The following is a 14,081-nucleotide window of genomic DNA, read 5'->3' as shown; positions in this document are numbered from 1 at the left end:
TCGTGGACTCCGGTACCCGGCAATACAAAGTCTATGAATCCATAATGTGATGTCCTCGTTTTCACAATTGGGAAGCAGTCCTTTTTCAAGCAAGAGAGTAATGTAAACGGTTTTATCGCATCTAAAGTGGTTCACAAACTGCTGACAGCAGGAACACGGATGTGTGTGTGAAGGGGGTGTTCAAGGCTATACGCAACCAAAAGTGTACCCGGTTCTGCATCAAGTAGCACTTACCTGAATATATCAGCATAATTGATGTTAAAAAAGAAGTCAATATTGAAAATAATGGTGAGTTTTAATTACTGTTTGAATGTTGACTTACTCACTGAGAACCAATGTTCGACATAGGTTCCTCATAGTCATCCAACTGTGTTAGCTGTATGTGACAAAGCACATAAATTAGCGCATCAATTTAAATACATGGACCAATACATATACATGAACACGGAGATCGTTACGGTGTGATATTGATTCATCTTAGGACAATTTAGACAAATTCCCAACAAAGTTGTTAGTTAGGGATTTTGCTGCCACTCCTGATCGATTAAAAAGCCTAACAGGGTGACTGTGCTACACAGTTCTTGATCGAAACCAACACAAAATATGTATTGATGTCTTATAGAATACAGCTGTTAAACACATACATATACATTACACCTTGGATTAACTTTGAAGCAATCCATATGTGCAATTGCACATGGAGTCTATTGACTTTGTATTTCGCCAGCGAATCGATTCATCTTCATTTATACTTCCAAGACACAGAGAAGTATGTTTAATGATCCTTGCAATATTAGTATTCATATCTATTTATTCTGCCATATATCTGTTACAACTTGTTTATCAATTCTCTATTCAACTATTAACATATTATCTGACTAATGGACACTATTGGTTTATCAATATGACTACCTTGCATTACAAAAGGGTTGTTTCTTTTCACAAATCGGCACTCTTTTGTAAAGATTTTATAACCTTTTTAGGTTAGTATTTTTCCTTAAAGAATTTTCATTTAAACACATGGTTCACACATTCCTCTTGAAATATGTAGAAAAGATGCGATTGTATTATATCCAGTTATAAAAAAGATATGCCGAAGCAAGTCAGTATTTAGCCGGCAAATGTTTATGATTGTACACGTGCAATATCTGGATACATATCAAGTTGCAATTCTCGCATAACACATTAATGTACTATTGACACAACCACACTGCCGCCAATAGTCGAAAGCGACAGAAGCTCGACAGTTTCAGGTAATGAGGCGCATATTGTGAAGACTTATGTATACAATTTCAGATTACCGAATGTGATTCTTAGGTTGTATTAAATTTTAAAATGTAACCAAACATTTTATAAATTGTACGTCATGCATATTAAAGAGGCATTGCCTGGACCAGCACAATTCCCGTAGGGTTGACAGTCACATTGAACTGACCGGTCGGCTTATAGAAGCCTAAAATGACGCTACGGAAAACGTCAATAACATGATAGCCATTCTGATTGGTCAGTGTGATGTTCGCTAGGGTCAGGGACATGCGTGTTGGTGTTCCAGCTGAGTTCGGGTTGAAGAAAGCTACTGCATAACTTCCGGGTTTGACCAAAGGTTTCAGCCAGACTTGCACGTTTTGAATCTGCAATGAACAGAGAAAATACATGGTCTTTCGCGTGCGCATTCGTGAGGACAGACAAATGCAAATTCACAGGCACAGACACATGCACAGATCGGGCACAGACACGGACACAGACACGGACACAGGCATACATGTACGTACATACATGTATGTACACACGAAGATCCAGGCACGTGTTGGGACACACAATAAATGGATCGCGTGTTTTCTCTATGAAGACAATATTAGAGACAGCAGTCATATTTAACTTAATCATAGAGTTTCTTTTTGAATAACAATAGAGCCACAGCATTGTGGCCCACCTGTAAATAACGTGTGAGGGAGATAACCGATTAGAGTACAAGTGACTCTCACATCTTACATATGAAAATAAGAAGGAATTTCACTTTCCTGCACTTTTATAATCACAATTATTTCAAATTAATGTGCCAGTCTCATAGTGAATTTATCATAAGTGTAGGAGTGAATATGTTTTTTATTTACATGGAAACAGACGTGTTCCGTTGGTTCATTTTCCAAACATCTCACCTCCTTTATCATATTAGCTCCCTTTACGAGTGGGTCCTGGTTGATGGCAATGACGCCCTTGTTCTGTAGAATGGACTTGGCCTGTGGTCTCATGGTTCTCAGATCAGCGGATATGTAGAGTGGGGCGGCAAACATCGCCCACATCCCGAACTGAACCTTCTCCTGGTCATAACTCAGACTGAAGTCCCCGATCATCAGCTGTGACAGGGATATTCACATGAGACAACATTAACTATCGAAAACAAGCCTCAGTGACTATTTGTTACACTATGTGCGAGTTTAGGAGGAAGTGGTAATATCCCCCCCCCCCCCCCCCCCCCCCCCCCCCTAGGGAATATACCATAACACTTCTGTCGATGCAAAGCAACAATAGAATATTCAATATTCAAAAGTTGTTGGGACAATTTCAAATGCATAAACTAGGTCAAAAATGCAACTTGGAGGTTGTCAGGAAACGTTCTGTTGATATTGAACACGAAGCAATCATTGCCCAAGCTGATTTTCTTAGGATATACTCATGGTGAAAAATTCATCTCTGGTCAAGGACTTGCTCACATGTGTACTTAGATTTTCTCTTGACGTTCGGAAAATCAACCTTTTCACTCTATGTACATTTATTTGAACATGTCAGTCCGCAAGAGTAAGACTTCAAAAGAAGAGGCTAATTTCAGACATGTTCGAATGTTGAGACATATCCATTATTTAAACGTTTTCTTGCAACTGCTAAATTTAACTTTCCAAGTGGGCCCTAAACGACCCTTATCCAAAAATGTTCTTTCAAAACAAAACTTTGAAACCTAAAAACAGAAAAAAACTTGCCATAAAAAGAAATATGTTAAAGAGACAAAAGGGAAGAGGAAGAGGAGAGAAACCAATCCTTTTGTATGTTCTCCCCCATTACCTCATCTGGATCGTTGATGGACCCTGGACCGGATACTGAGATGAAATCCCCGGCATTTTCGGCATAGTGTTGGATCACGCCGAGGACGGAGGGCCAGCTGTCCTGTATGTCGTTGAAGGTCCTCCAGCTGTTGCAGTACTCGCTGTTGCGGGTGTAGTGGGAGTGCTGGAAAAACGCAGTACTATAGGCGTTGGACGAGTAAAACTAGGATTCCATAGGATCTGATTCTTGCGCAATATGCTTTCGCGGAATACGGCATGCGGATGCAGAATGCGTTTTGTGCGAATCGATATTACGGTTTGCTATACATTTTATCAAACACAACTTTGTCAAACATAAACAAAGCAATACTTATGCCGTTGAATAAATGTGTGTGACATGTTGTCTGTACTCACATTTCCAATGATGTTGTTAATACTTTGCCGTGAATTATGTATCTTCTGATAGAGGGGCGGTCGGGTAGCCTAGTGGTTTAATCGTTCGCTCGTCACGCCGAAAACCCGGGCTCGATTCCTGACATGGGTACAATGTGTGAAGCCCATACTGGTGTCCCCCGCCGTGATATTGCTGGAATATTGCTAAAAACGGCGTAAAACCAAAACTCACTCACTCTTCTCATAGACTTTTTGGTTAGTTTTTCCACAGCGGTATCGGAACACTTTTTCTCTTGGCATGTTCGCTTATCTAGCGCCACGTTTTTAGGTGGGATATACATCTCTGTTTGCGGCTCTTTCCCCGTGCGGTTCGTAGGCGGGTGGGGCGCTTGATCCGCTTTGCGGCACCCGAATGAGAAAGCGCAGCCGCGTCCGGACGAATGGAATCGTATGATGAATGTTTGTTTACCGTATTCCGCGTACTCCTGCCGCACAAGAATCCGTACCTATGGAATCTTGGATTTAGACTTACACAGTCAGAGACTCAGGCTCACTGTTGTCCACTACATTAGTAATATACTCTCTTAGTCAAGGTCGAGTTTTCTGTCAAACTGTCTTGTCAGACATCATTGGGATAATTTGTCTTTAAGCCATTAAAATCAGAGGTTTTTTGTCTGATTTGATTTACCAACCAGAAAGCAGTATTTTCCAACAATATGGAAGAATGTGCAGATATATATCTATACCTGGGTCTGATCTCCACTCCACCATTCGCACGTGAAGAGGATAGGTCTGCCAGTCGCGTTCAGACTTTGACTCATTAAGGGGAAATCTACAACATACAATGTCATGAAAAAAGACTAAAAGAGATTTAATACTACCTGGGCCCCATTCCACAAAGCGAACGTTGCGCTACGACTGTCGTAAGCTAATGTTAAAGTATGGGAGTTACGATCACCTTAGCGCTACGACTGTCGTAAGCTAATGTTAAAGTATGGGAGTTACGATCACCTTAGCGCTACGATCGCTTTTCGGAACGTGGCCCAGTCACTGATCAAACGATGTCTCCTAAATGTATCTACTGAAAACAGAAAACACCCCTTGATGATAAATCCTGGTTTTCGGTGTTATGCAGGTCTTATGCTGATTGAGGGGCGGTCGGGTAGCCTAGTGGTTAAAGCGTTCGATCGTCACAGCGTTCGATTCCGGACATGGGTAAAATGTGTGAAGCCCATTTCTGGTGTCCCCCGCCGTGATATTGCTGGAATATTGCTAAAAGCGGCGTAAAACCAAACTCACTCACTCTTATGCTAAGTAAGCTGCCGGGCAAAAGAAAGTATACACCAATGTTTGGTGTTGGCTAAAAACGAAACAAACAAGAAATGCTTATTTGATGGTGATGTATTTGATACCGGTTGCATAGTTTAGTTTTGAACCTAAAATTTGTAGTGATTCGGCGACTGTTTTCAGTTTGGTAAAATTCATTTTTAAGTGTACACTTTAATTTGCCCCGCAGTTTAGTAAAAAGATTCTGGATGTTTTCAAACACAACACATCACGTAAACGCCATCTCCAGTGTTATAATTTTACAATACAAGATTTCATGATGTTGTTGAATGCATTATTCAAAGTTAATTCAAAATCCTTTTCTGCTATCTTACGTATTGCCGAGCGGTTTGTGTCTGTGTTACAGCCATCAAACTTGAGTAAATCTAGTTCCCATTTTGCAAATGTCTCGGCGTCTTGCTTAGTGTAGTCCTGACTCCCAGGGTACCCTGCGCAGGTCTTGGTACCAACGTCTTCATAGATACCCAGTTTTAGCCCAAGGGAATGGACCTGTGAAGAGTAAGTCAAAGATCTGATATAATTACCACTACACTGCCACACATCACTTCGTTTGATGAAGGGTGAGGAAACAGAGCGGTATTGAAGTGTTGGAATCTGTGATACAAAGGGTGTCATACGTGTAACAATCAGTAATATGGTACCCCAATACTTCATTTTTCTTTTAGAACTTGATTTGTTCATCGATTGTTCACTTGTTCGATTAGGGAAACATTGAAGTCATTGTAACAAATGACATATGTGGGTAACACAGATTCTCGTACTCTTTTGGGTTGAGTCAACAACAAAAAGTAAGAGAATCTGTACTTTACTCAGAACGCGTTATTCCCAAAATAACATTTGTTACATTTGACCACTTTCTACATGGCATTCTGAGTTCATTGAGGTGATTTCTCTTACATGTACAGATATTGGAAAATCTTCATTGTGACCATGGATCATACGTCCTATCATTTTGAGGACACTGTTGGCCCAGTCGTCGAAGGCGCCGGAGTTTGCCGTCGAGAATTGCGTCACTTTAGAAATCTATGATCGTGGGTTCGAATCTCAGATTTGATTGATTATATTTCCAGGTGTGCTCGTGGGTTTCACCATATTGGTGAACGTCAAACGACTTGCATCACTTCGGGTTTTCCTCCAATATTAGGCTGCCAGTAATATTACTAAAATACGATTCGCTCACTAACTGGTGTGATATAAAGAAAATACATTCAGGAGTAGAAAAGGCATGGAAGTTCCAGTCATTGTTTGCGTACAGTTTGTACGAAACCCACAAGCCGTGTCATCACTTACAGCGACATTTGTCAGTAAAATATGGATCACGACTTATACCCTGAATGACGATTCAGGATATCTGATTGTTTCACATTTGGACTTATGATGCGGCTTCATCACAGCGAGTGGGCTTTAATGGGGGAAGTCTGCATAAAGTTTTATATTTAGCATGTAGACGTTTACCATTTTGGTGGAACCCAAGAGCAGTGCCAGGAACCAGTATCATAATCTGAGAATTCGAAACAGCAATGACTACTACTTGATACAAATGTCAGACCTCGGACTTCATGTAAACCCTTACATATCGAGAGAGACCTAGAATTCCACTGGGGAACCTCTCTGGATCTGCCACGAGGTTGCCATCAGCGTCCCTGGACTTGGAGGGCCAGCAGTCGTCGATGCCGATGTATTCGTAGCCGACGTCGCGGTAGCCCTCCTCCGCAATAACATCTGCCATCGTCATGAACAACCTCTCGCTAGAATTTAATATGTTACAGTAAATAATTATTTGAAAAGAATTGTTCGATCTACTTCAGCATCACAGTAATAACGGGCCTTGGTGTAAGAGCTAAACCTACCCCCTTCATGCAACCATCACGACGCCCTGACCCATATCTACCCACGAAGATTACAAGTTACCCTAACTCCCAATGCCCCACGAGGTTAAAGATCAGTTCATGCGGTAGAACACTGACCTTTGGCTTTCATTCAATCAGTTTAAGTCAATGTGATTACAAACCATCGTCTCAAAACCCACTTCCTCAAAATAGATTATGTGCAGAATACTAAAAATCAATGTACGAGGTGGATAGAGGTGTGTGTGTGTGCGTTTTGTGTGCGTGTGCGTGTATCATTCGCGTATGTGAGAAGATTGGTCTTCTTTAATAACAGGTTTTCTTATTATATGTCTTTTTAATTTTTTTATTATTATTTTTTTTTTTCAAATAGTTTGATTTCTTTCTGTGTCGGGGCGGTCGGGTAGCCTAATGGTTAAAGCGTTCGCTTTCACGCCGAAACCAGGGTTCGATTCCCGACATGGGTACAATGTGTGAAGCCCATTTCTGCTGTCCCCCGCCGCGTTATTGCTGGAATATTGCTAAAAGCGGCGTAAAACCATATTCACTCACTCACTCTTTCTGTGTCAGGTCGAAAACGATCAAGGCCAGAGGAGTTGACAGTGTGGCGATCACCCGTCCTTGGACCTGCTGGTTTGTTATGGGTTCAAAGGTAACACAGGCTACGTTCAGACCTTGATATTCAATGACGACCTCCTTACTAAACCAGCTATCATGCAAGCTATCTGTCAGTTGTGGGGCAGATCAGTGAAGATAACCGGGAAGGTGCAAGACACATATCCTCAAGTGTTATTTGTCGAAAGTGTCATGGATTGTATTCAGGAGACCACTAGAACTTTTACGTGCTACTTTTATTATTTGTTGAATTTATATTAATTTTCATGAAATTTCTCAAAAGTATACTACAAAAAAATAAGGACCACCCAATGTTTTTGATATTCCTATAGTTAATTTGTCATTCCAGGACAGAGTAGTATACATTGTGCCTTTCAAATGACTATTTTAGACTTGAGATTGTGTCTTCCTGAAAGGAGAGACATATGTCACAGTGTTGGGGGTATGGTTCCCGAGGAGGTACTGCGTTCATTGTGTAGTTGTTGATTTATTGTTGTGGCTTGATGCCGATGTGGTCCTTCATCCCCAAAACCTATTCTACTGGTTGATAGCGCGACCTGTTGTACTGGATGTTAAAACGATATATTGTACTAGATGTTAACACGACCTTTTGTACTGGATGTTAACACGATGTATTGTACGGGATGATAACACAACATATTGTACGGGATGATAACACGACCTGTTGTACTTGATGTTAATACGACCTATTGTACTGGATGTTAACACGACCTATTGTACGGGATGATAACACGACCTGTTGTACTTGATGTTAATACGACCTATTGTACTCGATGTTAACACGACCTATTGTACGGGATGATAACACGACCTGTTGTACTTGATGTTAATACGACCTATTGTCCTCGATGTTAACACGACCTATTGTACAGGATGTTAACACGACCTATTGTACAGGATGTAAACACGACATATTGTACAGGATGTTAACACGATCTATTGTACTGCATGTTAACACGACATATTGTACTGGATGTTAACACGACATATTGTACTGGATGTTAACACGACATATTGTACTGGATGTTAACACGACATATTGTACAGGATGTTAACACGGCCTATTGTACTGGATGTTAACACGACCTATTGTACTGGACGTTCACACGACACGTTGTACTGGATGTTAACACGACCTTTATTGTACTGGATGTTAACACGACCTATTGTACGGGATGATAACACGACCTATTGTATTTGATGTTAATAGGACCTATTGTACTGGATGTTAACACGGCCTATTGTACTCGATGTTAACACGACCTATTGTACTGGATGTTAACACGACCTATTGTACTGGATGTTAACACGACCTTTTGTACTGGATGTTAACACGACATATTGTACTGGATGTTAACACGACATATCGTACTTGATGTTTACACGACATATTGTACTGGATGTTAACACGACATATTGTACTGGATGTTAACACGACATATTGTGCTGGATGTTAACACGACCTATTGTACTGGATGTTAATACCACCTATTGGACTGGATGTTAACACGACCTATTGTACTGGATGTTAATACGGCCTTTTGTACTGGATGTTAACACGACCTATTGTGCTGGATGTTAACACGACCTATTGTACTGGATGTTAATACGGCCTTTTGTACTGGATGTTAACACGACCTATTGTGCTGGATGTTAATACGGCCTATTACTGGATGTTAATACGACCTATTGTACTGGATGTTGACACGACCTATTGTACTTGATGTTAATACGACCTATTGTGCAAGTTGATAGCACGGCTTTTTGTACAGACTCATACCTCCGCCACATGGAAACGTGGATAATGTCACGCAAAAGCGGCGCAAATAGATATGGCGATATATATCGTATTGTGATTTAAGTTTCTATCTCTCCACCTATCGATACGAGAGGTAGGCGTAATACTATGGTGATACCACTATCAATCACATCCATCTTTAAGCCACGGTCGGAATCAATCCTGATACATCTAGGTAGACAGGTACCTGTCTGTTGAGCTACTCTTTTCCATTTATACCCCTGAACATTACACAATCAATCGCCCCTAAGTCGGGAAGATTTAATGGTTTAAATAGCAATCGCCCCCCTTTGAAGGTACAACAAATTTATGCCTAACCAAAAACTATTTTGAAGGTAACTTATCAGTGCAAGTTGCGACTCTCTGCAACTTACTGAGCCCCAATACCTCAAAGATGTCGAACAAATATTTACTGTACAATATCAGAGTGAGGAACACCAAAACACAAGTGCCCTTGCAAACACCTTGCAAAATCAATTGTTGCTTTCTTTCTGAGGAAAAAACTTTTCATATTTAATGGACATGTAATATTTTCGTTGAAAGAAACTCTGTCTAATTTCATCCATTGGATATGATGAAATTTAGGCATCCGTTACAAACTAGATGGGAAAATTCAGATGAAGAGGTATCCTCCCAAAATAAACCACACTACGTTTTCATGTTTTCCCTGGCAGAGTTTCTAATAAAAGCAACAAAACCATTTTCATAGTCATAAGAAATCTCTACTAAAATCAGAATCCCTTCTACTATTACGATTTAATCATGAGCATGTGTTTATGAATCACTATTAAATAGTGGTGATACCAGGTGAGCGTATCACGCCCCACCGGTGGCACTGGGCAGAAACACATGCAAAGGCAAGTTAATTGTTTACCGTGAACATATGATATAAGTCAACATAAGGCATAGTATTGGACATGTACATCAGTTTTGATGTTAAAACAGACATACCTGATACAGTTAGCCGGGTCATTGACGCAGTCCGTGTTACACCGGAACCTCTCCCAGTTCAGGAAGCCCATGGGCGGGGTCAGGGCGAGGCCATTGTTCAAAGCCCGGGACACCCCAAGGACAGCAAGCAACACAAGCAGACCAAGACCTGTCATCTTGATACGGTTTGTAGTCAGAATGATGCTGGTGCATGTTCTGCTGACAACTGCACTGCGTTATCTCCTTAACCTTGGCCATGCAGGTAACGTCAGGAGACATACCTACATGATAATACCTATATGTACCTGAACCTGCATTTTAACCGTTGTTTTTACAAGAGTGGCCTGCTGATATCACTTTTCACTCACTTCGTCCTTGCAGCATGGTCATAGCCTCACTGTCACTGTAACATTGCCATAGTCTGAAAGTGTCACTGTAACATTGCCATAGTCTGACAGTGTCACTGTAACATTGCCATAGTCTGACTGTAACATTGCCATAGTCTGACAGTGTCACGGTAACATTGCCATAGTCAGAAAGTGTCACTGTTACATTGCCATAGTCTGACAGTGTCACTGTAACATTGCCATAGTCTGACAGTGTCACTGTAACATTGCCATTGTCACACACTCTTATTGCTACATGATCACAGCCTCACACAATCCCTGCTACATTATCACAGCCTCACACAATCCCCGCTACATTATCACATCCTCACACAATCCCTGCTACATTATCACAGCCTCACACAATCCCCGCTACATTATCACAGCCTCACACAATCCCTGCTACATTATCACAGCCTCACACAATCCCCGCTACATTATCACAGCCTCAAACAATCCCCGCTACATTATCACAGCCTCACACAATCCCCGCTACATTATCACAGCCTCACACAATCCCTGCTACATTATCACAGCCTCACACAATCCTGGCTACATTATCACAGCATCACACAATCCCCGCTACATTATCACAGCCTCACACAATCCCTGCTACATGATCACAGCCCCACACAATCCCCGCTACATTATCACAGCATCACACAATCCTGGCTATATTATCACAGCATCACACAATCCCCGCTACATTATCACAGCCTCACACAATCCCCGCTACATTATCACAGCCTCACACAATCCCCGCTACATTATCACAGCCTCACACAATCCCGCTACATTATCACAGCCTCACAGAATCCCCGCTACATTATTACAGCCCCACACAATCCCTGCTACATTATCACAGCCTCACACTGTCCCTGATAAATTATCACAGCCCCACACAATCCCTGCTACATTATCACAGCCACACACAATCCCCGCTACATTATCACGGCCTCACACAATCCCTGCAGCATTATCACAGCATCACACAATCCCCGCTACATTATCACCGCCCCACACAATCACCGCTACATTATCACAACCCCACACAATCCCTGCTACATTATCACAACCCCACACAATCCCTGCTACATTATTACAGCCACACACATTCCCTGCTACATTATCACAGCCACACACTGCCCCTGCTACATTATCTGAGCCCCACTAAATCCCCGCTGCATTATCACAGCCTCACACAATCCCTGTTACATTATCACAGCCTCACACAATCCCCGCTACATTATCACAGCCTCACACAATCCCTGCTACTTTATCACAGCCTCACACAATCCCTGCTACATTATCACAGCCTCACACAATCCCTGCTACATGATCACAGCCCCACACAATCCCCGCTACATTATCACAGCCTCACACAATCCCTGCTACATTATCACAGCCTTACACAATCCCCGCTACGTTATCATAGCCTCGCTCAATCCCCGCTACATTATCACAGCCTCACACAATTCCTGCTACATTATCACAGCCCCACACAATCCCTGCTACATTATCACAGCCTCAAACAATCCCCGCTACATTATCACAGCCTCACACAATCCCTGCTACATTATCACAGCCCCACACAATCCCCGCTACATTATCACAGCCTCACACAATCCCTGCTACATTATCACAGCCTCACACAATCCCTGCTACATGATCACAGCCCCACACAATCCCCGCTACAATATCACAGCCTCACACAATCCCCACTACATTATCATTGCATGACACAATCCCCGCTACATTATCACAGCCTCACACAATCCCTGCTACTTTATCACAGCCTCACACAATCCCTGCTACATTATCACAGCCTCACACAATCCCTGCTACATTATCACAGCCTCACACAATCCCTGCTACATTATCACAGCCCCACACAATCCCTGCTACATTATCACAGCCACACACTGTCCCCGCTACATTATCACAGCCCCACACAATCCCCGCTACATTATCACAGCCACACACTGTCCCCGCTACATTATCACAGCCTCACACAATCCCTGCTTCATTATCACAGCCCCACACAATCCCCGCTACATTATCACAGCCACACACTGTCCCCGCTACATTATCACAGCCCCACACAATCCCCGCTACATTATCACAGCCACACACAATCCCTGCTACATTATCACAGCCTCACACAATCCCTGCTTCATTATCACAGCCACACACTGTCCCCGCTACATTAACACAGCCACACACAATCCCTGCTACATTATCACAGCCTCACACAGTCCCTGCTACATTATTACAACCCCACACAGTCCCCGCTACATTAACACAGCCACACACAATCCCTGCTACATTATCACAGCCTCACACAATCCCTGCTACATTATCACAGCCGCACACAATCCCCGCTACATTATCACAGCCTCACACAATCCCTGCTACATTATCACAGCCACACACAATCCCTGCTACATTATTACAGCCTCACACAATCCCTGCTACATTATCACAGCCTCACACAATCCCTGCTACATTATTACAGCCTCACACAATCCCTGCTACATTATCACAGCCACACACAATCTCTGCTACATTATCACGGCCTCACACAATCCCTGCAGCATTATCACAGCATCACACAATCCCCGCTACATTATCACAGCCCCACACAATCACCGCTACATTATCACAACCCCACACAATCCCTGCTACATTATCACAACCCCACACAATCCCTGCTACATTATTACAGCCTCACACAATCCCTGCTACATTATCACAGCCACACACTGCCCCTGCTACATTATCTGAGCCCCACACAATCCCCGCTGCATTATCACAGCCTCACACAATCCCCGCTACATTATCACAGCCTCACACAATCCCTGTTACATTATCACAGCCTCACACTGTCCCTGATAAATTATCACAGCCTCACACAATCCCTGCTACATTATCACAGCCTCACACAATCCCTGCTACATTATCACAGCCTCACACAATCCCCGCTACATTATCACAGCCTCACACAATCCCTGCTACATTATCACAGCCTCACACAATCCCCGCTACATTATCTCAGCCTCACACAATCCCTGCTACATTATTACAGCCTCACACAATCCCCGCTACACTATAACAGCCTCACACAATCCCTGCTACATTATCACAGCCTCACACAATCCCCGCTACATTATCACAGCCTCACACAATCCCTGCTACATTATCACAGCCTCACACAATCCCTGCTACATTATCGCAGACTTACACAATCCCCGCTACATTATCACAGCCTCACACTGTCCCTGATAAATTAACAAAAGCCTCACATTGTAGTTAAAACATGAGAACTATCTGTTTAAATGTTTGATTTATTTGTTTACACTACAAAAAACAATCCTTGACACATACAATATTCAGACGGAGAATGTTTATGGTTGCAGCATCGAGGTAGGTCGCAAGTCGCACACTGTCCCCGCTACATTATCACAGCCCCACACAATCCCCGCTACATTATCACAGCCACACACAATCCCTGCTACATTATCACAGCCTCACACAATCCCTGCTTCATTATCACAGCCACACACTGTCCCCGCTACATTAACACAGCCACACACAATCCCTGCTACATTATCACAGCCTCACACAGTCCCTGCTACATTATTACAACCCCACACAGTCCCCGCTACATTAACACAGCCACACACAATCCCTGCTACATTATCAC

General features: G+C 42.6%; 1 protein-coding gene across 1 annotated transcript; it reads right to left on the bottom strand.

Moving 5' to 3' along the window:
- Nucleotides 1–276: 276 nt before the first annotated feature.
- On the bottom strand, nucleotides 277–10,237 carry LOC125371717 (alpha-N-acetylgalactosaminidase-like). Its single transcript, XM_048389109.1, has 7 exons — nucleotides 10,014–10,237; nucleotides 6,355–6,529; nucleotides 5,096–5,270; nucleotides 4,181–4,266; nucleotides 3,061–3,225; nucleotides 2,160–2,357; nucleotides 277–1,631 (listed from the first exon to the last, which is right to left on the bottom strand). Exons 1-7 carry the CDS (start codon nucleotides 10,166–10,168, stop codon nucleotides 1,374–1,376), a joined length of 1,212 nt encoding a protein of 403 aa, XP_048245066.1. The 5' UTR covers nucleotides 10,169–10,237; the 3' UTR covers nucleotides 277–1,373.
- Nucleotides 10,238–14,081: the final 3,844 nt, after the last annotated feature.

Source organism: Haliotis rufescens, unplaced genomic scaffold (genome assembly GCF_023055435.1).
Source record: "Haliotis rufescens isolate VD_foot unplaced genomic scaffold, xgHalRufe1.0.p SCAF_8, whole genome shotgun sequence".
In the NCBI taxonomy this organism is placed as follows: Eukaryota; Metazoa; Mollusca; class Gastropoda; order Lepetellida; family Haliotidae; genus Haliotis; species Haliotis rufescens.
The sequence above is the reverse complement of the archived record's forward strand: the minus strand, read 5'-3'. Positions and strand labels throughout refer to the sequence as shown.